This window comes from Micromys minutus, assembly GCF_963924665.1.
Source record: "Micromys minutus genome assembly, chromosome: 7".
Taxonomy (NCBI): domain Eukaryota; kingdom Metazoa; phylum Chordata; class Mammalia; order Rodentia; family Muridae; genus Micromys; species Micromys minutus.
In genome coordinates, this window is record NC_137976.1 from 74247725 (window position 1) to 74274323 (window position 26599).

Sequence of the window (26599 nt, forward strand, 5' to 3'; positions counted from 1 at the left end):
TGTGTGAGCGGCTGCTGTGTGCTCTAGATATGTATTACACAGTATTCTTTAATCAGGATTTAATCCTAATTCATTGGCAGGTGAGAACTTGAGGCACAATGAACGTGACTGAGATGCCTAAGTGTGGGAGCTTGCAATTGGCCAGGGAGTTGCCCTGGCTGTTCTACCCCAAGTCCCTCAGCTCCAATACTCACATTTACCTCCTCTTGGGGTCCTAGGTCACAGGAGCAAGGAGGCTGTTACGTAAATGACATGCCCATCCAGTAGGAAAGTCCCTCAAAAGGGAGGCCTGTAGATGCTGCAGGGTGCATGGTAGGCTCAGTAGCATGTGACAGTAACAGATCGCAGCCTGGTTGTCTTCTGTCGTTGTATGTGCATTACTAGTTTACTTTAGAGTCAATTAAATAGGGTATTAAGTGTTTCATTTTTAAACTCTTAACTCTGCAAATTACCTATGCCTCAAGACCCAGAAAAATGTTATACTACATGTGACATTTTTGTGCTGATTTACTTTTCCTTGTTAATGACAGGGACTTCTCCACGGCATTCTTCAACAGCATCCCACTCTCCAGCTCCCTAGCAGGCACCATGCTCTCCTCTCCTAGTGGTCAGCAGCTACTGCCACTGGACTCCAGTACCCCTTCCTTCGGCGCCTCAAAGCCTTGCACAGAACCAGTGGCAGCCACCAGTGCCAGGCCTACAGGCGAGTCTGTCAGTAAGGACAGGTTAGTAAACACCAAGGATCAGCCATGTCCTTGGGGAAAATTTAGGTTCCAGGGATGAGAGTTTCATTCTAGGGGCTGGAGAGGTGGCTCAGGAGTTGAAAGTTTTGGTTGCTCTTCCAGAGGATCTGGGTTCAGTTCCCAGCACCCACATTACAGCTCACAGCTAACTGTTTGAAATCCAGCTCCAAGTGATTTGACACCTGCACACACACAGGCAAGCGAAACACCAATGCACATAAAATAAAAATAAATCTTTGAAATAAAAGAAGTTTTATTCTCTTATTAGTTCGAGGACACATTATTTAAAAGGAGAAGAAATGCTTAAAATGAGAATCTTCTTTAAATGGGAGGATTTGTTTAAGTTAGTCTCTGAGGCTGGAGGCTGTGTCAATCTGACAGAAACTGGCTGAGAGTAAAGCTACAAGATTTAGGGACCTGCCAGTGAAATACTTTCTGCAACAGGATCAACCTACTTTCTGGTAGACTTGTTCCAGAGATGGCCTCACGTTTCTGGCTCTGGCCTCTACTATGCTGTGAGTTTCATGCTTCATCCCTGCCAGGGTGATTGTGTGAGCTTGTAGATTCCCTCACACTTTGAGTCAAATTTACTGAGTCCATGTTTTCACTGTCTGTCACATCTAGTCAGGACTTGGAGAGCATAGGTAAGAGTGAACATGGCCCACATCCCTACTCTGGACTGTACACTGTAAGAACCAGGTATATACAAGGTTTTGATTGGCAGGTCCTTGTCCTCCAATAAGGAAGAGGTGTTTACATGGATGCAGGGTAGCTCTTAGGGTCTTTTTGCAGAAAGGTGTATTTGTCCATTGGGAGGCTTAGCAAGCAGGTTTCATCAATACTATAGGAAGTGCTTCTCTGAGAGCCCATGCAGGACAATCAAGGGAAAGCTGAGAGCCGGGGCAGTGGCAAAAGCAGAGCTTCAAGTCCCTTAGGTGGATTGGGAAAAGTGGAGGAAAGGCCGGGTTTCTGGTCTAAGCTAGGTGCCCTGGGTTTTTCTCAGGGGAGACAGGCTTTGGGACTTTCAATTTAGGAAGATGGTTCCACTAGGACAATGGGGCCCAAATATAAGTATTATAACTGATAAGGCCACGTGCTTCTCTGTCAGTGGAACAAATCGTGGGTTACTGCACCCTCCTCCTTCTGGTCTCATCAAACAATTAGAGCACACCATAGAGGAGACAGTGCAACATGGAATTCAGGAAGCAAGCAAGGGGAAGGACAGGTGCCACTAGAGCTGAACTGTGTTTTGTGACTTGGAACTAGAGATCATGGAAGTGGAAGACAGTGCCATTGGGTATGATTGCTAGGCATCTGGTATGGGAATGTGAAATAAGCAGATGGAAGAGCAATCTGTGTGAGGTAAACCAAGGCTTAGTAGCTTTGCTCAGGAATTGGGGTAGCTTTCAGCAAGAGGAAAGCTGGACAGCCTTTTCCACAAAGTGCGAAGGCTTGGCCATGATTCCAGTAAGCAGTGGGTGAGCCTACTTAGGACCAAGGGGACAAGGCTGAAGGTAAAGGGCAGGATTAGGCCATGACTTCAAGACCCTCGTGAGTCTAGTAACTCTAGTTACTATGATGTGGCAAACCCGTGGTTGAATCACTTGCGATGGACATGGTGTATGGAGATTGTGGAGACCAGTATATTGTCTAAACCCCAAAATTGTTAGAAAAACACAAAAGGGAAAATGTGATTTGTCCTTGAACTTGTCAGATAGACTTCCAGAATCTTAATATGTGAACATTAAAAAAAAAACCAAAAACAAAACAAAAACCCAAAATGAAAACAGCAGACTATATTTTGGAGTTTTCTTGTATTTGTAGAAAGAAGGCTGATACTTAGCTTCTTTTGATGAGCTCCAAGTTCTGTGCTTGTGTTTGATGCATCTCCCATCTTTCCTCAGTGTGAATGCTACCTCTGCTTCTGCTGCGTTGTCACCCTCTGTGTTAACAACCCCATCCAAGATTGAACCCATGAAAGCCTTTGATTCCCGGTTTACAGAGCGGTCCAAAGCCACACCAGGTGCTCCTTCCTTGACCAGTGTGATTCCAACAGCTGTTGAAAGGTAGGTGGTAGATGCTATACCTCCTCAGGGCTTCCACCGTGCATCCCGTCTCCTTTAGGAGAGCAAGACTCCAGAGGCCTCTGAGCAAAAAGCAGTGCCCGCTAAAAGTGGGGAGGTGGCTGGAAGGCACTGTTGGGGAGGACACTGTGTCCTAAGGTTAGAAAGGGAAGAGGCACAAGAGCCAGGTGTTCTAGCCACCTGCCCAGAATGCCCTTGAATGGTTCCAGAGTGTGCTGGGAAATGGAGCAAATGTGTGGTTGGAAATAGGAGGTTCTGCTGTTGTCACATGGAGCAAGGCAAGGTCTGCTCAGGGTGACTGAGAAGACACAGGGATTTGCGTTAGGTCTTTTTTAGGACACATGGCCCTCTAACGTCTGCAGGCTTGGTGTGACTTATCTATTATCTAATTTCTTAACATTTACAGTAGACACTAGGCCAGCCAGGGCCACAGAGGACTACCCCTGTCTCCAAACAAACTAAAGCAACCAAGCAAACAAACCCAGACCTCTAAAATATGTGATATTTCCTAGCACCCATGGTTTAAAATCTGAGTGAACCAAAAGATCCAGAGCAGTGGGCTTATACTGTAAATATTAGGTGACAGGCTAGCAAAGGACCTTGAGTTCTGGTGGCCACATCAGTTCAAGACAAAAAGTCTTTGTTCTGAGACATTTAGATATTGTAACTGAGTCATTTTTGAAGTCAAACCACTTGGAAAAGTTTGGCTTCATTGAGAGTTGAATGCTAGCAAAAAACTCAACTGGTGTCTCAGAAACATGGCAGAGAAGTTGGCATGTCTGAGCTTATCCCAGGGTTAGGTTTCCTTGGAGTCAATGTAACATTGCTTGTGTCAGCTACAAGTCACTATACCCGGAAATGAGCACAAAAGAGGATTTTGCTCTTGGTAATATATAGAGGCACTTGAAAAAGACATAAATGTGGAGACATTTCTTCTGTTCCCAAAGTATAAAGTATTTACACCAACAAATCAGTACCTGGGTAGACTTAATAAAGCACTGGAGAAAGTAGTCCAGCTTGGCATAGTTGTACACACTTGAAATCACAGCATGCTAGGATCTGAGACAGAAGGACCATGTGGGTGGGATAGAAAGGGGTTATGTAAGGAGAGGTAGGGAAGGAGTCTATTGTGTAGAAATGTCAGGGATATAAAGAATGTAAAGTTTAGGCCTTGATAAATCTGATTAAAGAGTTGTTAGAAGGAGATTATAAAATAAATACACTTAAAGTCAATATGGATCAAAGAACTAAAAGTGTAACAAATGCTCCAAGGATACAGTTGAGGGAGAACATTCATCTGACTGACTGGAATTCTAGGTTACAGTGCAGGAAACTAAGTTAGTGCTTCCCAGTTAAGAACAGAAAGAGAAGAAACACCCATCCTTGTTTGCTCCTTGTTAGCTTTTCTTTTCTCACTCAGTCCTGCCTAGTCATGCTGCCCTTCACCCCAGTGCATGCAGTAGTCCACACACTTAGGACAGCCTCCTGCCAACGTGCATTTGAAGTCTGTTTTGTCAGATGTTAGAGTAGTGATACCTGTGTTGTCTAGCTCCATTTTTTTGGAATCACTTTTTCTATCCTTTCATCCAAGGTAGTGAGGATGAAGTGTGTTTCTCAGAGGCAGCAAGTACGTGGGCCCTGTTTTTAACCCAGTCTGTTTGTGTCTTTTGGGGAATTGAGACCATAATTTAATACTGTTATTATCAAAAGGTATATGTTAATTAATTCTTGTTCTTTTGCTGACTTTTTAGTATTTGATGTTTTCCTAATCCTGTTTTTCTTGACTACTGCTTTAGCTTCATTAATTGTTTTTCTACAGCTTTTTGGATATATTTATCATTTTCTTTAGTTTGCAAAATTCTTTCCAGTGTCCTCTATATCTATAGGGCTTAGTGCTCAAAAATTCTTTAAGCTTTAATCATGGAAAGATTTTCTTTCTCCCTTGGTTGTGACAGTTTATCTGGATATAATAATCTTGGTTGGTATGCTTTTCTTTTAGAACTGGAAAACATCTTTTCAAGAGCTTTTGCCATTTAAAGTTTCTGTTAAGATAGTTATGAATGTGGGCCTGCCTGCATTTGCATGTGACTTAGCACTCCTCCTTTTTCAGCTTTCAGCACACTTTCTGTGGTCTTTGTGCTGTGTTTCAGTTATAATGTAGTGTGGGATTTTCTTGTCTGCTCTGGTCTGTTTGGTGTTCTCCATGTCTCATGTATCTGGATAGGTATCTCTTAGCGTATGGTGACTTTTCTGCTATGAGTAAATTGAAAATTTTTTTTAATGCCTCTGGCATGGAATTCTATGCTTATAATTTGGCATCTTCACAGTGTCCAAACATCTTGTGTATTCCATTGGACATTTTTATCTAGGTCTGAGTGAGCATGCATTCCTTTTAAAATTCTGATACTATATTCCTAATAATTCCTTCTGTTAGTGAGGCTTTCCACTGCTCCTTTTGTTATTAAATTAAAAAAAAATACTTATTGTATTCAGGATTCTAAGAACAGATCTGATATAATGAGTAGATATATGTGTCTATTACCATGTATGTCTCATGTCAAGAATCTGGTAGCTCTGTTCATGAGATTAGAGGTCTGGTGCTGGAGTCTTGGAGGACTCTTGAGAACTGCCTGTCTTCAGTCTCCATGGGAATCCTGAATCTTCTTTTACACAGTGTTTTGGATAGGCTGACTGACCAGAGAACTCTCAGGATCCTTCTGTTTTCAACTCCTGTCCTCCAGCCAAGTGCTAGGCATCTGATGTGGGTTCTGAGGATTCAGATCAGGTCTTGTGCTTACACAGAAAGCACTCCTATTTTCTGAACTATCTCCCCAGGGAGCCCAGGGTTTCCTATTTGCATAGTAAAATGTACTGGTTGATCTCTCCAGCCCTCTTGTGTTTACCTGAGAAAATATTGACTTTCTTTTTTGTCTTGTGGAATGGTGTCTAGCTGGTCTGGAACTCTCTGTCCTCTTGCCTCAGCCTCTCGAAGGTTGGCATCACAGATAAATGCTACCATATACAGCTCTACGGATTCCTAGATGTATATTGTTTGTTTTAGATGGCATGTTACTTTATTTTCCAGATTGGTTCCATACTCCTAGATTCATGCAATACTTCCGCTCAACCCAAATTGCTGAAACCACAGCACCTGTTTTTGTTTGTTTGTTTATCTTGTTTTGAATACTTTAAGTATTTCCATTTACCCAAGAAGTTCAGTAGGACGGGTAATGTCTTTTTCTCTTATCAGTGAGATGAGTTTTTGATAGGAGCTGCTTTTTAAGAGAGGAAAGATTTATTTGGATTCACAGTTGCAGAGTTCTCACTGAACTGTGCTGGAGTGGCCTGGAAGGAGATGGAAAAAAAAAAATTATTCTGGTGTTGCTAACAAGAACAAAGCAAAGGTAATCTGGCATGGCAATTTCTATTTGAAAAAGGATATGCCATGTTAATGGAAACCTTATCTAGCAATTTGTCCTCAGTTGGGTCTTGGTACCAGATGAATGAAAAAAATAAGAAGGAAAAGACATGGTTGTTTCTAGGTATGGTGGAGGAGGAGAAGATTTACTGTTGCTCAAAGCATGACTAAAGGTAGAAACATCTGGGAGAGTCCAGAGTGGACATGATCCCAAAGACTGGCAGGTAACCAATATGGCTACATTATATAGAGAAGGACAGTTTTGGGGAGGGAAGCCCAGCCCAATATCTGGGCAGAAGCAGTTTAGGGCACCCAGTAGGACTTGTAATAGGTAGGGACTGAGGGACTAAGGGATGCTGGGAGAACCTGGTAGCCAGGTCCACCTTGATTGTTTGGGTTTGAGACCTAATGCACCATTCAACCCAACAGACCTAGCAAGCTCACAGGTAGGAGCTTCACTTGGCTTTTATTTTGTAAGATAGGTGGTGACTGTCTCATCCTATTTCTGGGAACTTAACCTCATAATCTAATGTAATTGTTTGATTGGCATGAAGGGTACAGTTGTGAAAGAGTCCAGGATTTGGGCAAAGAAGCAAATCAAAAGTTGGGAAGGTTTGTAGAACATTGATCCTGGGTGGGTTAGCAACCTTTGACAGGAAAAACTCTTCACAAAGAGTAGCTCCTGGTATGACAGGTAGAAAGAAAAGACACTTCATAGTTCTGCACCCTGCCACCTTTCTATGACTTTTTTTTTTTTTTTTTTTTTTTTTTTGTGGTTTGATATATTATGTCTAGGCATGAATATTTGTTATTGAGTCTTCTCTTAACAGCCTGGATCTGCAGTTCGCTATTTTTCCTTGGTTTTGAAAGTTTTTTGCTATTATTACTCTGTTGTTGCTATAGTCGTTGACATTACTGTCACTTTAACTAATGGCTGCTACATCCATTAGTATGTTAATGAGCTTCATTACAACTGTAATCTGATAGTTTTGGAACTTCTATAATATCTAAGTGGGATTCTTGCTTTTTTGTAAATTAATTATTTTATTTATTTACATGTCAAATGTTATCCCCCCTTCTCAGTCCCCCCTCCACTAAACCTCCACCCCATCTCCCTCCCCTTCACCCCTAAGAGGGTGGTCCCCCACCCACTCACTCCCACCTCACCGCTCTAGTGTCCTCCTTCTCTGGGGCATCCCAATTGTATTTCCTCCCACTGAAGCAAGATAAGGCAGTCCTCTGCTACATATGTAGCAGGGACCAGGAATCAACCAATGTATGCTCTTTGGTTTGCTGCTTAATTCCTGGGAGCCCTGAGGGACCCTGTTACTTCCTATGGGGTTGCAGTCCCCAAGTCCTTCCCCTAACTATTTCACTGGGGTCCCTGGGCTGTAAGTATCTGAATCTTTGGTGTTCTGTTCAGGAAAATTTCCCCTGTGCCTATGTGTTCTAAGCTCTTCCCTACTTTCTGCTTTGTTAGTTTCAGTGTACCTGGTTTTATGTGGAGGTCCTTGATCCCATTGGACTTGAGCTTTGTACAAGGAGATAAAATGGATCAGTTTTCATTCTTCTATTGCAGACCACCAGTTAGACCAGCACCATTTGTTGAAGATGCCCCCCCCCCCCCCCACTGTATGGTTCTGGCTTCTTTGTCAGAGGTCAAGTGACCACAAGTGTGTGGGTTTATTTCTGGGTCTTTAATTCTGTTCCATTGATATACCTTCTTGTCTCTGTGCCAATACCATGCAGTTTTTATTATTATTGCTCTGTAATATAGCCTGAGGTCAGGGATAGAATGAATTAAGTAGCATTCCTTCTGTTTCTATTTTGTGGATTAATTTGAGGCATATTTGTATTCAGTCTTCTTTGGAGTTTCTAATAGAATTCTGCACCAAAACCATCTGACTTTGGCCTTTTTTGGGGATACTTTTTATGACTGATTCTATTTTCTTAGGGTTATGGGACTATTTAGATGGTTTACTTGGTCCTGATTTAACTTTGGCACCTGGGATCTGTCTAGAAGATCATCTAGAATTTCCAGTTTTGTTGATTAAAGGCTTTTGTAGTAGGATCTGGTTTTTTTTTTTTTTTTTTTTTTTTAATTTCCTTAGTTTCTGTTGTTATGTCTCCCCTTTAATTCCTGACTTCGTTAATTTGGACACCGTCTCTGTGCTCTCTGGTTAATCTGGCTAAGGGTTTATTAATCTTGTTGATTTTCTCAAAGAACCAGCTCCTGGTTTTGTTGATTCTTTGTATAGTTCTCTTTTTTTGCTAGTTGGTTGATTTCAATTCTGAATTTGATTATTTCTTGCCTTCTACTCCTGTTAGATATAATTGCTTCTTTTTGTTCTAGAGCTTTTGGATATGCTGTTAAGCTGCTAGTGTAGGATCTCTCCAACATCTTTATGAAGGCACTTAATGCTTTGAATTTTCTTCTTAGCACTGCTTTCATTGTGTTACATAGGTTTGGGTATGCTGTTTCTTTATTTTTTTACATTCTAGAAAATCTTTGATTTCTTTCTTTATTTCTTCCCTGAGCATTATCACTGAGCAGAGAGTTGTTCAGTTTCCACAAGTATGTGGGCTTTCTGTTGCTTTTGTTGTTATTGAAGACCAGCCTACATCTGTGGTGATCTGATAGTCTTCTTGTCTGATTGGTTTTTTTGAGACAGTGTCTCTTTATGCAGGTCCAGTTGGCCAGAACTTGCTCTATATACTAGGCTAGCCTTGAAGTCACCAGGATCTACCTGTCTCTGCTTCCATGTGCTGGGACCATGCCACCATGCCCAGAGTTTTCAAAGCTGTACTTTTTCTCCATCTACTTTTGTCATTTGCTCTATTCTTATTAGGTTTTATTTATGTTTTTCATCATGACTTAATATTTTATAATGAAAGTTGGTATCTTTTGTTATAGGCTAGAAGTTAGGCTGTGTTTTATGATTCCAGTAACTGAAGTCATCAGAAACATAATTTTGTACAACTTTATTTTCTCTGCCCAGTTGTCTTTGCATGTCCCAGAAGCAGTCCCTCAGTTGTCGTCCACTGCAGAAGCCCATTGTTCAGTAGTGACGCCACATGGTGATGTCTGGGGTTTCATGAAGGAATTATTTTCTGCTGCTCTAAAGAATGGGAGAAGCATTTAGCCAGGTTTTACTAAAACTGGAAGGACTCACATACAGCAAAGCACAGAGACAGATTCCCTAGTGCAAGACCCAGAGATGGAGTCCACCTTGGTCTGGAAAATAAGACCTATGTGTTTAGTGGTAGGATTGGTTCCCTTTCTTTCTCAGAAGTGGCTGGTTTGGGCTATTTCATGGGATTGGATATTCCAGACAAAGATGGGCAATCTTATCATTCTGTCTAATGGGCAGCTGTCTTATTTCTGTGTCCTTCTATAACCTTGTGACTCACTTTGTCCTTTAAATGAGCTCCATAGTCTGGGGAGCAGGCTAGGGTCTGGGGATGGTCACTCTCTGGTCCTCTGGGCAGTGAGCAAGGCCCTGAGAGTAGAACGAAAGGGCCATGTTTCCCCTAAGCCATGGAGAATTTTCTCCATCTGTGACTGGAAACATAGTCCTTGGGAGTGAGAACGGAGTGAGTGATCCCTTCTGTCCCACACTCCAGCAGTTTTAACTCACGCTTGCCCACACTCAGTGCCTAGCATATAACCAGCACCTTGATCCTTTGATGGGACTGGGAAGAGCTCCTGCTCTTCAGTCTTTCAGCTGTCTGTTGTCATTTAGCATCGCCTGTCGAGCTCCTGTTGGAGTAGAAACTGAAAGCTCTCTTTACACTGTTTATAAACTCTTAAGATTGATTTTTTAAAAGTATAGGGTTTAGAGAGATGGTTTGGGGTTAAGAGCTCTTGTTATTATTATATAAGACCTGTGTTCAATTCCCAGCACCTATAGGATGTACAACTGTTTATAACTCCAGTTCCAGGGAGTTTGGCATCCTTTTCGGATCTGGAGGGCATCAGGCACACATGATACTTAGATCCACACGTAGGCAAAATACCCATACACATAAAACTATATATATATACATATATATATATATATATGTATATATATATATATATATGAGAAATTCATAGAACGAATGGCTTTGTAGACAGAATTACAGATATCTTTGATTTCAGGTTGAAAGAGCAGAACCTCATCAAGGAGCTGAGGTCCCGGGAACTGGAGAGCAGTAGTGACAGTGACGAGAAGGTCCACCTGGCCAAGCCTTCCTCACTGTCCAAGCGCAAACTTGAGCTTGAGGTAGAGACAGTGGAAAAGAAGAAGAAAGGTCGCCCTAGGAAGGATTCTCGTCTTTTGCCCATGTCTCTGTCCGTCCAGGTGAGGACTATAGACTGCCTTGCCTGTCCCACCCTGCCTCATTGGGAGGCCCTTGTGCGTGGAGGGTGTCTTATTAGTGTGAGGACTTAGACACACCATTCATTGTACCTTGTAGGCCATGTTCCTTTTGACCTGCCCACCACTCATAGAGACCTTGAGTAGCCTGTTAAGACTTTCTGGGAGACAAAAAAAAGAAGTGCCCATTCACATCATACAGGGTACCAACAGCTCAGAGAAACGATTCCATCTAAGTCCAGCTTGGGTTACTTAAGAAGCATGAGCAAAGAGTGTATATATTTAAAAGTACTCCACTGAACAGTCCCAGCCCAAGCACCGGTGACAGCTCATATAAACTGTGTTCCTGGAGTCCCGCCCTCAGTCAAGCTTCTGCCTTAGTACTCTAACCCACTTCTTAAGACCATGTGTAGCCTGGTGGTGGGAGGGAATGTTGTCCGGAAAGTCAGGTGAGAGTCTAGTAACATCCTTCCCCCAGCTTCATTGAGGGAATGTTAAGAGCCCCATTTTTTACTGTAGACCCAGCTATCACTGTGTTGTATTGCTTATTTCGTTGCCATGACGTGGGGCCAACATATTCTGTAGGTCACCACAGCAGTCTCTGCTCCATGATGGCGAGATGGCACTCAGAGGAAATAGCTACACCACAACTGGTCCCCTGATGTCAGCCCCCTCATCTGTCAGGTGGGGATCCTTGTAGCATTCCCTTGTGCTTTCTGCCGTCCAGAGTAGGTGGACATGCCTTGGGAACAGGCCCAGCCTCACCTTAGGTCCTTACCTCTGGGTAACTTACTTTCCCTAATGCTACCCCTGTAGTGTTTAGGTGGAGCTCAGGGATATTTCTGGCTCTTTTAGTCTCCAGCTGCCCTGTCTGCAGAGAAGGAGGCCATGTGTCTGTCCGCACCAGCACTTGCACTGAAGCTGCCAATTCCGGGTCCGCAGAGGGCGTTCACCCTCCAGGTGAGGACTGGGACCCTTACCACTCCCTCACAAGAATGTACATTCTCTCTCCCCTATTATAGGCCCATTTTGTCACACCTTGGGGACTCATTTCCAGTGGCTCTCTATCTTCTGGAGGGATACTAGCTGACTGTGGTAGACCTTCTGTTCCTACCCTCATGTCTCTTCCTCTTTCAAGCTTTGCTTTTAAGTCTCAGTGGCCAGGCGTGCTCTTACCATCAAATCTGGATATCAACCCTTTTAAGACCTGACTCGTGCGTCCTTTTGCAAGCCTTCCACCCCCCGTGACTGTGTGAGGCTGGGTGCCCGTGGCACATGTGCCTGTGTTCTGCCGTAGCCTCGCTGTTCTTAGCTGGTTCTCAAGACCTGGCTTATAATAATAGATTCTTATGCTTTTAGGTTTATTTTATTTTCATTTTATGTGTGTGAATATTTTGCCTGCACCTATGTATGTGTACCACATGTATGCTTGTTGCCCCCAGAGGTCAGAAGAAGCATTGGGTCCTTCGGAATTAGAGTTACAGATGTTTGTGAGCTGCCATGCGGGTGCTGGGAGTTGAGCCAGGTCCACTGCAAGAGCAGCACGTGCTTTAAACCACTGGTCCATTTCTGTAGTCCCAAGAGTAGAGAGTCTTTCAACCATGAAGTTATTCAAACAGTGTAAACTAAATAGTCTTTCATATGCAAAGGAGTCTCATCCTTTGGCCCAGCATCTGTGTCTATGCCTCTCCCATTATGGGGGCTTTCCACTTACCTATTGTTTCACTGTACGCCTCTGCCTCTAGTTTGGTGCATCTCCTTAGATAAACTTGGGCTCTGTATATATGTCATTTTCCTTTGGCCTCATGGCATGAGAGGTCTGAGCTGATTTTGTGGTGCTTGAGAATAGGCACCATCTCTTCCAGCAGTAGGTGTGTGTGCATCATGCGTGCGTGCGTGCGTGCGTGCGTGCGTGCGTGTGTGTGTGTGTGTGTGTGTGTGTGTGTGTGTGTGTGTGTGTTAGGTATTTTCATGGGGCAGCATCTCAAAACTCTCAAGTTCTATTAGATCTTTCTCAGATGTCTTTAACTCTCAGTACCACATGGAACCATCCTTGGTTTCTGGTGTTACAGAGAGAGTGTAGCTCCTTCCTTTAACCAGCCTCCACTCCAGTTTACCCACTTGCACTCATGTAAATTTGTCAACTGTTCTGCCTGGGTGTGCATACAGAAACGCAGTGTCTACAGATCAGATCTGTAGATATGTTCAAGGCTGAATCCATTTCATGCCAGGCATTGAACTAGACCATGATAATATGGGTTATGTAATGCCATAGTATTACACAGGGAAGTTTGTCAATGTGGAGAGCACATTGGGTTTTTTTTATATTTTTCTCTCTTATCAAACATTGCAGTCTTTGGTGATCCTTCCAGTCTGAGGCTTACTCCCAGGTCCAGGGCTGTATGTAGTCTTGGGCAAGTTGCACTTCTGTGAGATGGCATCCCCCTTTTCCTGTTTCCCTTCCCTGGTGGCCAGTCAGCTAGTCTGCTTCTTTGTCGTCTTTGCCCCATCTCAGCCCAGGTTGTCCTACAGTCCTTGAGTGTCCCTCACCTCCAGGAACCACCACTGCTACCTGAAGTTATGTGTTGCTTTCCTCTGTCCAGGTGAGCTCTGACCCCTCCATGTACATAGAGGTGGAGAATGAAGTGACCGCTGTTGGGGGGATAAGGCTGAGTCGCCTGAAGTGCAACCGTGAAGGGAAGGAGTGGGAGACAGTGCTCAGCAGTCGCGTCCTCACTGCTGCTGGCAGCTGGTAAGAGCCATGATGGACAGCAGCAGCATGGTTACAGAGCATACCTGTGAGGAGAGAACAGCTCCAGGCCGGGCTCCTGGGGCCTTCTGAACATGGATTCACCGTCCCAGTCCCTCCCGTGTCAGTGTCCTTGCCCTCCATTGTCACACGCAGGATTTAAGCCTTGAGTGACTCAGTCTACCAGGCCCCCCTGAGGGGCCTGGTAGACTGAGGTCTGCCTGCCTCTCCCTGACCTCGGCAGGTGCTTTCCCTGTACCCTGGATTTTCATTCAGCATCCTGGACAGGATGGACTGATGGTGCTGCAAGTCTTGGCCCTGCTGGCTAGTGGGAGCTTGTCTTAGTTCAGTGCAGGCACCCAGTGCCTTCTTATAACAGCACAAGGGTTCTATCCTTCTTGGCTTACTGGAAAAAGATAATCAGCACTTTCTCAGGTACCCAGTGCTCTCCTATTTACAACTATTTTCAAAGTATGAATACAAGAAAACTTTGAATGGGAGCTAGTAGCAGGGAGGGAGCTCTCTTTAATAATGTAACTGGGTTCTTTCTGATAATTTCTCGTGGCCATCCATATAGCAGATATTTCTACTAGGGCCTTGCAACAGTAATTGCTCAGAAAACTATTTTGATTAGATCCTTAGTTGTCTGCCTTCAGGTCATGTGTGAATGCCTTTCACCCAACTGGCTAGGTAGGTCTTCAGATTCCCTTGGACCCAAATGAGTTTATAGTATTAGTTCTGAAAGATCCCACACTTCTGTTTTTCCTTGGGATTTTCCCTTGGCACAAGATCACTGAGTTTTAAGTCCTAGTTTCCTGTGCGTTTGGTACTGTTATTAGTACCAATTTTATGTCTCGGGTCCTAAGGCAAGTGGCATGTTCCAGCAGGAGTCCAAGGATGTCAGCACAGACTCTCCTGTAGCAATATAGCTTCAGGAACAGAGCCTTTCCTATACAGGCCAGGCCTACAAAGATCCTTGTCCAGTGTTGCAGCCCATGTCATAGATTCATTACTGGGAACTGGCTAAGGAAGGCCCTGATCATAAAAATAACCAGACAGACTGTAGTCACATCAGAGAGATCCCTCTGCAACTAGGTCCTATTCAAAGTCTCCTTCCATTCATGCTTTGAAATAGACTTTTGTAAACACGTGTCTTGCTTAAACTCTGTCCTTAGAATGGAGTACTTAGGAGTACTCTTAAGCAGGGGGAAATTGCTCATACAGACTATGTACCCTGACTCATTGGGTTAGATATAATGAAGGGGGCTCCATGTGTCTTGCTAGGGTGTTAGTAACCCATACACCAGTGGCCTGGCCTCGGAAGCTATACTTGAAAGGCAGTGGCCTTCTTGTAGTAGGCTTCCTTGAGGACCACATCTCAATCAGGGGTGCTCTTCTGAAGAATTCCTTGCTCCTGGAGTGGCACACCTCTCCTGTCCTAGCCTTGACAGCCTGGAGTGCTCAGCTGGTGTTCCTGTAGCAGCTGGTACTAGTGCTCTACCCTTCTCCAACCTATTCCCTGAGACCTTGTCTGGACTTTCCTGACTAGTTGTAGCCAGGAGTCTGTCACCTGGGCACTCTGGTCTCATGACTTAGGCACATATTTTGGGTGAGCATCATGGTGAGTAGCTTTGTGAAGTATCTGCACCCCTTGGTCAGTATCAGTGTGAGCAGTATCAGTGAGCAGTGTGAACAGGGAAAAACAGAAGTCCCTTTGTAAGTGCTCAAGCAGGCTGTCTGCCTTGTTGTCCCCCCGCCCTGGTCCTTGCATAACCCTTTCCTTGCCATCCCAATAGCAGCACCTGCTCAGTGCAAATGTATGAGGCCCCTGAAGGCCCTGGAGGAAGGCGGGCTCTGCATCATTCATCTGGCCCCTGTGACGCCTTCCCCTCCTCTTCCCTTGCAGTGATGTGGTATGTGTTGCCTGTGAAAAGAGGATGCTGTCGGTGTTCTCTACCTGTGGTCGCCGTCTCCTCCCTCCCATCCTCCTTCCATCTCCAATTTCTACTTTGCACTGCACGGGCCCCTACGTCATGGCACTCACCGCTGCAGCCACACTGTCTGTCTGGTGAGAGGCAGGCACAGGCTGGGGCCTCCGGTCTACATAGGAATTGGGTGGGGATCCCACAGAGAAGTAGCCAGTGGGCCTAAGCAGTTAGTGTTCACTGGTAATGAGATAGATGTCCGTTAGCAGAGGGTGGTGTTTTTCTCAGGGTGGGTATGGGTGTTGGGAATTGCTCAGTAGATCTGCTGCCTGGAATTTCTTCTGTAGATTTGGGCAGAATAGGTTGGGGAAATAGGCAGGGACCAGGATGTTGAGTAGCAAAGACATTCTGATGCTTCTGACTTGGGTATAGAGTAAGCTGTTTCCTGTCTCTTTAGGGATGTTCACAGACAGGTGGTTGTGGTGAAAGAAGAATCTCTACACTCCATCTTGTCAGGTAACACCTATGGGTGGGCACTCCTCTTTCCCTGGGGGCAGAGGCCCGGGTTTGGTACAGCTGTGGTCTATGGCTCCTTAGCCCATATAGAGAACCAGGTTTAGGGCACAGCTTACAGTGAGCTAGAGCTGTACTTACATAGCAGGGAGACATGCTTTCTGGGCGGATGATTAAATGGGTCCCTAAAATGGGTGACAGAGATCCTGGTGGTTATCACAATGGCTTGGCTAAAGCACTAAGCGGCAGTATATAGATTATATATCAGTAATTCAGAGGCAGGGTTCAGATTTTCCTATTAGTGAACATTCATTCATAGTTACTGATTAGAACTTATTCTTGTGGTATCCTTCAGGAAGTGATATGACGGTGTCACAGATCTTGCTAACACAGCATGGAATCCCAGTGATGAATTTGTCTGACGGGAAAGCATACTGCTTTAATCCATCCCTGTCCACATGGTAAGAAGGTATCCCTCTGTCTTGTTCTCTGGGAGTGTTTCTACATTGGACATGGGCCATAGGTGGTCGTTCCTGCTTGGCCTTGCTTCTTTTGAACTCTCACTAGCCCCTGTATGTGCACTGCCATACAGTAGGGTTCTGAGAATCTGGGCTTTTCTCTCTTCAATGTTCGTGGGTGAGGGCATTGGCCTTCTAAATTATTTCCTGGAGCCAGTTTTTATCAGAACAGATTCTGAAACACTTGTGGTTCTTGATAGACTGGTCTCCTTAACCACCACCAACATGGTAACCTTGTCAGTAGTCCATTCTGTGGGCTTAACTGTACCAAAATGGTCTTTCCCACTTACTGAGAAAATCAAGCTGCTAATAGGATTTCTGTATTTTCTTTGACTAGTTTGGAATTTGGAGCCACTCCCTGTATTTGTAAAATTTCTGTATACATTAGATTAAAAAAAAAGAAAAGTGTGTGTGTGTGTGTGTGTGTGTGTGTGTGTGTGTATGTACGCATATGTATATCAGAATGTGGGGGGGTGGATACTTGTATAGGTATATGTTGATGTCTGGTGTCTCCTCTATTGCTCTCCCTCTTTATCAAGACAGGGTTGCTCACTGAACCTGGCACTTACTGATTTGGCTAGTCTAGCTAGTCCCCTCCCTGTCCCTGTTCTTGTGTCTTCTCTTGAACACTGGGATTATGATCAGGTTGTCATACCTATGTGGCTTTTATGTGGGCGCTAGAGATCCAAATGTCAGTCCTCATGCTTTTGCAGCGAGTGTTTTATCTGTTTGAGTCATCTTCCTAGCCCACGTTAGGGATTCTAACCCAGATGTGTGCAGTATATGAGCTGTATGCCAGCCACTCCTTCAGAGCCAAAGCATGCTGCCTTCTAGGTCCTTTTCTGTTAGTTGCCAGGCATAAGCTCATATTCAATTCTGAGATTTATTTTTCTGTTAAAAAAGCAAATTTCTGCTACCTTTCAATTTGCAAATAATTATGTATTAATGTGTGGTTATAGTATGGCAAACACATTGATCATTTACGAAAAGACAAGGCAGGCATGGCGTTCCATGCTTGTAATAATAGCATTTACTTAAGAAACAGATCAGAGGATCCCTAGTTCAACTTTTCAGAGACTCAGAAAAAAGAAAAGACATCAACTCTTTGTTTGGACACATTCATAAAGACACCCCTCTATTTTATGGAAAATATTTTCTTAACAGTTATGTAGAGAGGGTCCTGAAATGGTGAGAGAACTGCCTCATCAGGAAAATTGGAGGCCTCGTGTTACCCAGCAGATGGAGCGTGGCTAGATCGCACAGGGCCATGGGCAGCCACAGCATCGTGTGAGCCAGGCATTCAGAAAGCATTGCATACAGGGGTCACCTAGATATTAAGAACCAAGACTATGTAGCTAAAATGTTCAGTGACATTCCTCTCATTTGTCAGACTTGTGACTAGAAAGCCTGCCAGTAATGGGCACCTGTCTTGGAGGACAGTGGCTCTCAGTTTCCACTGGTGTGCTGCAGTGTGGTGGGCAGGGTTTGCTCCCCTGACCTTTTTTCTTTGTTTTTTTCTGACATTTGCTTTTTTCTTTGCTTTCTCAGGAACCTGGTTTCTGACAAGCAAGATTCACTGGCCCAGTGTGCAGACTTCAGGAACAGCCTGCCATCCCAGGATGCCATGCTCTGTTCAGGACCATTAGCCATAATTCAGGGCCGCACCTCCAAGTACGTGAGCAGTACTGTTAGCAGTGCCATACTGGGTCTGGCCTCTGCTTGTTTCCTGTGTCATAACTGCTGCTCAGTGCATAGGAGTTGTCAGTTTTGATCTTCATCAAGTGTGTTTTGGGGACAGCTAGAACCCTGGCCCCATCATTTCAAAGGCCCAGGTCACAGTCAGTGAGGGTCCTGAGGGTCATAGATACCCGTATGGCATAGAGTTTGGGAGTGGATAAGGCTGTTATTTCAGGACCCCAGACAGCAGGTACTGAGCATGGATGCTCCCATGTAGCCCGCCTTTTGATGAGGAATACAGAGCTTGATAGTAGCTTAATCAGCTGATGGTTAGGAGGCCTTGGACAGCTTATTTGCCCTCCACCCTTCCATCTCCTCTTTGATACACTGGGGCACACAGTGTAGCCCCATACGCCAGTGTAGCACACCCTGTCTTATCGTGCCTGCCTTGCTGGTCTCTGTAGCTCTGGAAGGCAAGCTGCCCGGCTCTTCTCCGTGCCTCATGTGGTACAGCAGGAGACCACACTGGCCTACCTAGAGAACCAGGTTGCTGCGGCACTTACCCTGCAGTCAAGTCACGAGTATCGTCACTGGCTCCTCCTCTATGCCCGGTACCTTGTGAATGAAGGTAAGAGTCCTCCAAAGAAGGGTGTCTGTTGACAGTATTTTTTTCTGTTCTCTGAGCCCCTTTTGCTAGAAGATTATGCATGCTCTCCACTGCTTCCCTGGGCACCCCAGTTCACCCCTGCCCCATCAGGGCTCTCAGAGTACCTGTGCTCTTAGCATTTCCCCCAACAGGGGGCAAGGTATTCTGGAAGAGAACTGTGCTGTGACCTCCAGCACCTCTCAGTCCTTGATGGGCAAAATCTCATTCTGTTTTAGTAGCCTTTCCTACCTCCTGACTTGGTTCCCAGTGTATGGCACAGGACTGGTCCATCCAAAGCTCTCCTGTGACCCACACAGCCCCAGCTGTGCTCCCAGAGCTTCTCCACAGCCTTGCCTGTCCTTTGCTTTGTCCTTTATTACCTTTCCCATTTTGATATGATTTAACGGAAACAAATCTAAGTATTTAACGATAGAGAGGTGTCCCAAGTATCTACAAGGTGACTTGCAGAGCTGGTCTTTGATGCTCATCTCTGACTGTTAGTAAAGCCCTATAATCCCAGTAGATTTTACTCTCTTTGCTCTTTGACTCTTTCTGCACTTAGTTTATGGTCACTGACCTTCCTTAACAGGCTCACCTCCAGGTCCTCAGACCTGCTTTGCCCCTTCCTGAGTGGTGAGCAGAACCCACCCTTACATATCGCAGAGGCTCTGCCTCATCTGGACTCTTCACTTCCATGTATCTATTCATTGTCCCTGGACAGTACATTGTTTTGCTGTCTGAGAGGAGCAGCCCCGAGTTAAGCACCTGAGACACTGCTCGCTTCTCACTGTCCTCACACTCTAGCTTCATCCTTTTCATTTTGTCCAGTCCCTGTGATGTTAGCTGTCCAAGCACTGCCCAGATCTCTGTGTCTAGTTTTTCTGGTGGCACCCCCATGCTGTGGTGCCTGTGTCCCTTGATCTTGCCATATTCAGCTGTAATTCTGTTGCTCGATTCCCAGTCAGCTCCCTTCCTTTGGAAGTTGCCTCCGTGCTTCTGATCTGTCACACCAGCTGCAGGTCCCCATGTTCCCACTATTTCATCATAGAGCTTCTGTGTCTTATTTACATGTGCCCAGCAGACAGGGAGGATGCTGCCTATTGTCTAGAGGCTGATGAATGAGTGAGAAACAATTCATGGTCTCTAGGCCTCAAACAGAGAAAAACAGACATGTTTTGCCCATAGTAGGCAATAACATATTTGTTCATTTAGCTTGAATGTGTATACAACTTAGTATATTCTTGATTTTCATGTCCTTTAATAATATCTTTCTGTTTTTTGGTTTTTATATGACAGGGTTTGAATACCGCCTCCGAGAAATATGCAAGGACTTGCTGGGTCCAGTTCACTGCTCCACTGGAAGTCAGTGGGAATCAACGGTAGTGGTAGGTGCTTTCTTCATTCTTGCCGTGAGGATCATATCAGAATCATGAAAGTAGGATTTTAGAAATAAGACAGTCTCTGCCTGTCTCACAACAATGCTTTGAGAGTTCTTGTCATGAGGATCCAACTGCTATCATGGACGGTGTGCTATCAGTGGCATGCTGGCACTAGACATGCCTGTGCTGAGGGAAATGGCTCACCAGCACTCCTGTAAGTGCAGTAGTAAGAGTGAAGGGTTGTGCTAGACATAGTGGCACATGCCTTTGACCCCAGTACTGAAGAGGCAGATGCAGGCAGATCTCAGTTAGAGACCAGCCTGGCCTACACATAAAGTTCCAGCCAGAGCAGCCATGGTTACATAGTAAGAGCTACCTCTAAAAAGAAAAGAGTCATGGCCTGTCTTTGTGAGGACCAGTATCTCTGTTAAGTTGGCACACTTAGGCTGGAAGATTAACAAGCTGCTCTGGGATTGAATCGGTCCAGAGGGGTGGCAAAATTACAGAGAAGGACATTGTAGATGAAATCCAAGGATGAGGCAGCCTTGCGGCCATGGACCAACATTTTGTTGGAAGTAATGAGGAAGGCAGAAAAGGCATGCTACATACATGAGGTTATTTTGATTGACACACAGGAAGCAGATGAGAAGGTGGTGTGGGATGATGGGGAGAGACACATATAGAAATTAGACCTTTAAGGTCTCCTGAGGGCCTAGAGGTGATGGTAAATTGGATCAGTATCGTGGCCATAGAGAGGAACAAAGAGACAGATCCAGTATGTAATGTAGCAGAACCAACAATATTTGATCAACAAGTGAGTTATGTGCGAGGAAAGGGGATAATAAGCCTCTCACTTCATAGTTTCGGGCCTGGCAAAGGTAGATGGGTGCTATTGAGTGAGTTGGAAAAGGAACTAGTTGGCAGAGGATAGGAGAAACTGTTGGATCCAAGAATTAGCTCACAAGTGGCATCTGCTCTGACCAGGTACATTCCAAGCATGGTGCAGCTTCAGTGTACAAGGCTGACCTAGATCGCTTCTTGTGGAGAGGGGCAGACTTGGAGTGTGTAGTATCTTGGGTGTTTGAAAAAAAGAAAGATAAAGAAGTTAGATAGTTACAGAGCATTGGTGGGATGTCACTCTGTCCTGAGTGATTTGAAAGGCCAGACTTCCTGAGAAGAAGAAACCAAAAAGGAGAGGGACAAAGTCACACATATATTTGTAGGAAAAATGTCCAGGGAGAGACTAGCTTGTGCAGAGGACCTGAGGTGGGAGTACTCAGAGTGTTAAGGAACAGCTGTGGAGAGTAGTGATCAAAAGGCAACAGGAAGTGAGATGCAAAGCTTGGAAGGTACTGAAGGCTTTGAAGGCATTCCTGTGCACAGTGGCCAATTCTGTCCCATTTGTTATTCTCATTGCAGTGCTTTCAGTTGGGGGATGAACTTCTGGGTTCAGAATCTTCCTTCTAAGGGCCCTGTTGGCAATATTCTTCTTCAGACCTCTAGCATCAAGGGTTGGTGTTAGAAAATCTGGTATAATGTGGTTTTCATGGCTTTGTGCATACTTTTGGGATCCAGTCTTGAGGGTTTTCTTGTAGAAAAGGGCACATGGTTGTAGTTTAGTGTAGGTGATGGGTAATGTTTTTTCTTTCTTCTTTTTTAACTTTCGATTGGTTCCTTGTGAGTTGCACATCATGCATCCCAGTCCCACTTAAACCTTCCTACCCCCAACTTTAAGTGTTAACCTAGGCTCCTAGGGGGTGAAAGCATAGGCACTTGGGCCGAACCACTGGTTTTCTTCCTATGACAGCACTCATTTTTCTTGTGTCCTTTGTCCTTGTAGTAGGGTCATTGGTGGCCTACTTGTTTCTGGCACTGGACTAGTTTATTATATTATTTTCATTCTTCTACCTGCGGATCTAAAGTTAAACCAGCACCATTTGTTGAAGATGCTGTCTTTATGCCACGTAATGGTTTTAGCTTTTCTGTCAAAGATCAAGTGAACATAGGTGTGTGGGTTCATTTCTGGGTCTTCAGTTCTGTTCCATTGGCCTGTCTCTGTACCAATACCATGCATGCACTTTTTGTCATGATTACTCTGTAATACAGCTTGAGGTCAAGGATGGAGATTCTCCCAGAAGTTCTTTTATTGAGAATAGTTTTTGCTATTCTGGGTTTTTTGTTATTCCAAATGAATTTACAAATTGCTCTTTCTAACTCTGTGAAGAATTGAGTTGGAATTTTGATGGGGATTGCATTGAACCTGTAGACTGCTTTTGGCAAGACGGCCATTTTCACTGTATTAATCCTGCCAATCCATGATATCATCTCTTCATCTTCTGAGATCTTCTTCCATTTCTTTCTTCAGAAACTTGAAGTTCTTATCATATAGATCTTTCACTTGCTTGGAAAGAGTCACACCAAGGTATTTTATATTATTTGTTGACTATTGTGAAGGGTGTCTATTCTCTAATTTCTTTCTCAGCCTGTTTAACCTTTGAGTAGAGGAAGGTTACTGATTTGTTTGAGTTAATTTTATATTCAGCCACTTTGCTGAAGTTATCAGCAGTAGTAGAAGTTCTCTGGAGTCACTTAAGAATACAATCATATCATCTGCAAAGACTGATATTTTGATTTCTTCCTTTCCAATTTGTATCCCTTTGACCTCCTTTTGTTGTCTAATTGCTCTGGCTAGAACTTCAAGTATTATGTTGAATAGGTAGGGAGAGAGTGGGCAGCCTTGTCTAGTCTGTGATTTTACTGGGCTTGCTTCAAGTTTCTTTCCATTTAGTTTGATATTGGCTACTGGTTTGCTGTATATTGAACCATCCCTGCATCCCTTGGATGAAGCCTACTTGATCATGATGAACAATCATTTTTATGTGTTCTTGGATTTAGTTTGGGAGAAATTTATGGAGTACTTTTGCATCGCTATTCATACGAAAATTGGTCTGAAATTTTCTTTCTTTGTTGGGTCTTTGTGTGGTTTAGGTATGATTGTAATTATGGGTTTTTAGAAGGAATTGGGTAGTGTTCCTTCTGTTTCTATTTTGTGGAATAGTTTGGAGAGTATTGGTATTAAGTCTTCTATGAATGTCTAATAGAATTCTGCACTAAATTCATCTGCTCTTGGGCTTTTTTTGGCTAGATGACTTTTTTTTTTTTTAAAGAAGATTTATTTGTTTTATATTCATACACTGTATCTGTCTTCAGATATACACCAGAAAAGGGCATCAGATCTCATTACAGATGGTTGTGAGCCACCATGTGGTTGCTGGGATTTGAACTCAGGACCTCTGGAAGAGCAGAAGAGCACTGAGCCATCTCTCCAGCCCGCAAATCATCTTTTAAATAAGCATTTTCTCTTTTCCAGTTCTACCTTTCTCACCTGTCTTACTGGTTTTGCTAAGCACTTCAGCATAGTTTTGAAATCTTTTAATATAATAAATTATACATTTTTGATCAACTCCCCTTTTCTGTATTAAACCAACTTGGTTATAGTTCCATTAGAAAATATTGCTAATAATTTATAAGGGATTTGTTGGGCATATGGTTCCATGGTGACATCCATCCGTCTAGAATCAATTTCATTTCTACACTGGCCTTGTTTGGTTTAGGTCTAGCCTGAGTTATTTGCAAAAGAGATAGAGTTGGTGTTCTTTATTTTTTGTTCTCTAAGTTTGTTTGAGGTTGGACAATGAGGACAAATCTTGATCATTGGGTGTTCCTTTGTCTTAGTCAGGGTTTCTATTCTTGCACAAACATCATGACCAGGAAGCAAGTTGGGGAGGAAAGGGTTTATTCTGCTTACACTTCCACATTGTTGTTCATCATCAGAGGAAGTCAGGACTGGAACTCAAACAGGTCAGGAAGCAGGAGCTGATGCAGAGGCCATGGAGGGATGTTACTTACTGGCTTGCTTCCCCTGGCTTGCTCAGCCTGCTTTCTTATAGAACCCAGGTCTACCAGCCTAGGGATGGCACCACCCACAATGGGCTGGGCCTCCCCCCTTGATCACTAGTTGAGAAAATGCCTTACAGCTGGATCTCATGGAGGCATTTTCTTTCAACTTCCTATGTCCATGTGTTTTTTTTTTTTTTTTTTGGGGGGGGGGCAGACTGCTGAGTTTGTAGCCTGAAGTCTTGTACATTCAAAGCAAATGTTCTTCAGTTGAGCTTGATTCCTGATTCTAAGAGTCTTTCCTATATAACACCCATTTTAAATAGAATTTTTGGCATATTTAAACAAATCTATATTATAGGGTTGAGGCTATAGCTCTGGTGTCATGGTAAATCCCAGTGATTGGGTGAAAGGCCAGAGGACAAGATGTTTAAGGTCTTGTTTAAGTTTAAGGCTGGTTTGGCTGCATGAGACCATGTTTCAAAAATAAAACTTAGGATATTTTATGGAATTTTTTTTGATATGTATGTGGTGGGGGTTCAGTCTAGGTCTTCAATACTCTGTGGTGTGTCCTTCACTCACCCCCGCCATTATTCATGCAACTTCTCCCTTTGCCCCATCAGCTGGGGTGAGTCCTGAGCTGACCTGGCCTCTGGCAGTTCCCATTCTCTGCCTAAGTTCTGAACCCTCTCTGCCCTTGGTACATGCCTTCTGCTTGACCATTCCATTTGATACTCTTGTTTAGACATACTTTATGGCCTATTTGGCAGGGAGCCTGCCAGCAAGAGCAGGGAAGAAATACAGGACACCAGAAGCCACCACTGTCCCTATGTGCCTTATTAACCCAGGATTACCCTGCCTGGAATAGGAAAATATTGGTCTGAGGGCTAGCCTAGCTGTACTCAATCTTTCTCTGCCTTCTTCCCCACCCTACAAGGTTAAATCTCTAAGATTCCTACGTAGGAAGTACAAGGTTTGTGGTGACTGTCTTAGCAAATGTAGGTCTGGGCAGAGCCTGGTCTCTTCTCCTTCCCTGCACTACATTGTTCCTTCTGTCCACCCTTTCTTCATGTACACTCACCTGGTTCTGCCTCTGAGCTCTGTATTCAGTTGCACAGTCTCTGACAAGCCAGCAGTGCCCCAGAGTGTGAACCTCCTCGGATACATCCCACAACTGTTACTCTTGTGTCCACAGGGTCTTCGGAAAAGAGAGCTACTGAAGGAACTGCTGCCAGTCATTGGGCAGAATCTTCGCTTCCAGCGCCTCTTCACTGAGTGCCAGGAACAACTGGACATCCTGAGAGACAAGTAGCCTGCCCTGGCTTGCCCCAGCTGCTGCAAGGGCAGGGCCACACTGTTGCCACTGGCAGGTACCTGGGGCTAGCCCCACCTGCCATGGCAGTACTAGGAAGAGAGACCTTGGCAGAAGATGTGTTGTCCTGCACCAGCACTAGCCCAGTTCCCTGGGTGGACATGGCCTATATCCCAGGCCTCGATGACTCCAAAAGGAGGCAGCTTGTCCCTCCATACAGGCCCAACTCTGTACCTGGGACTGGGGCTCTTCCTTGCTGCCGTGGGGCCAGCAGGGATCTCTTGAGCCTGTCTCCAGCTTGGCCCCAAGGTAGACACTGGCCCCTGCCACTGCAGGTGCTGTGTTGCTTCAGCTATAATGAATGAGCCATTTTGTGAGAGCTCGAGCCTGGGATCGATAGGAATTGTGCAGTCAGCAGATGGACCTGAAGCCTGTGTAAAAGCAAAGCTGTTCTGACACATGGACTATTTTTGTACTAGAATTTGCTAACTTGGAATATGGAGTTTCTTTTGGTCGATCAGGATATCCCTATAAGTTACTTGGACATTGGTCACTTGTAGGAAATTTAAACTCTAATTATGACAGCTACACTGAAAAAATAATTGTACTGAAATTAACTTGTCTATCTTCATTTGGTTTAATTTTTAAATGTTTGTAAAAAGAGACACTTTGTGTGGGTGTGGGGTGGGACAAAGGGGAGGGCAATTTCTTTTCTAAGTGTAAAATAAATGAACATGCATTGGATACCAAATCATTGCCTTCCCAGTCTGTTGTCCTCTCCCCCTCCCCCTCAATCTAATGACCTCTCCCCCTCCCCCTCAATCTAATGTCCTCTCCCCTCCCCCTCAATCTAATGACCTCTCCCCCTCCCCCTCAATCTAATGACCTCTCCCCCTCCCCCTCAATCTAATGTCCTCTCCCCCTCAATCTAATGACCTCTCCCCCTCCCCCTCAATCTAATGACCTCTCCCCCTCACCCTCAATCTAATGACCTCTCCCCCTCACCCTCAATCTAATGACCCTTCCCCCTCAATCTAATGACCTCTCCCCCTCACCCTCAATCTAATGACCTCTCCCCCTCACCCTCAATCTAATGACCCTTCCCCCTCAATCTAATGACCTCTCCCCCTCACCCTCAATCTAATGACCTCTCCCCCTCACCCTCAATCTAATGACCTCTCCCCCTCACCCTCAATCTAATGACCCTTCCCCCTCAATCTAATGACCTCTCCCCCTCCCCCTCAATCTAATGACCTCTCCCCCTCCCCCTCAATCTAATGACCTCTCCCCCTCACCCTTAATCTAATGACCTCTCACCCTCAATCTAATGTCCTCTCCCCCCTCACCCTCAATCTAATGTCCTCTCCCCCCTTACCCTCA

At 44.6% G+C, this 26599-nt stretch overlaps 1 protein-coding gene across 2 annotated transcripts in view; it reads left to right on the forward strand.

The window, feature by feature from the left end:
- The window catches only part of HIRA (histone cell cycle regulator), a 73310-nt gene extending 47433 nt beyond the window's left edge, over positions 1-25877 (forward strand). For both annotated transcript variants that reach the window (XM_080918772.1, XM_080918773.1), the window contains exons 14-25: positions 531-725; positions 2648-2809; positions 10387-10588; positions 11459-11563; positions 13207-13355; positions 15259-15420; positions 15735-15793; positions 16146-16251; positions 17857-17979; positions 18450-18613; positions 19928-20016; positions 25103-25877. In XM_080918772.1, coding sequence (XP_080774898.1) covers positions 531-725; positions 2648-2809; positions 10387-10588; positions 11459-11563; positions 13207-13355; positions 15259-15420; positions 15735-15793; positions 16146-16251; positions 17857-17979; positions 18450-18613; positions 19928-20016; positions 25103-25219 — 1633 coding nt within the window. In that variant the 3' untranslated portion in view covers positions 25220-25877. The remainder of the gene's footprint in view (positions 1-530; positions 726-2647; positions 2810-10386; positions 10589-11458; positions 11564-13206; positions 13356-15258; positions 15421-15734; positions 15794-16145; positions 16252-17856; positions 17980-18449; positions 18614-19927; positions 20017-25102) is intronic.
- The last annotated feature ends 722 nt before the right edge of the window (positions 25878-26599 follow it).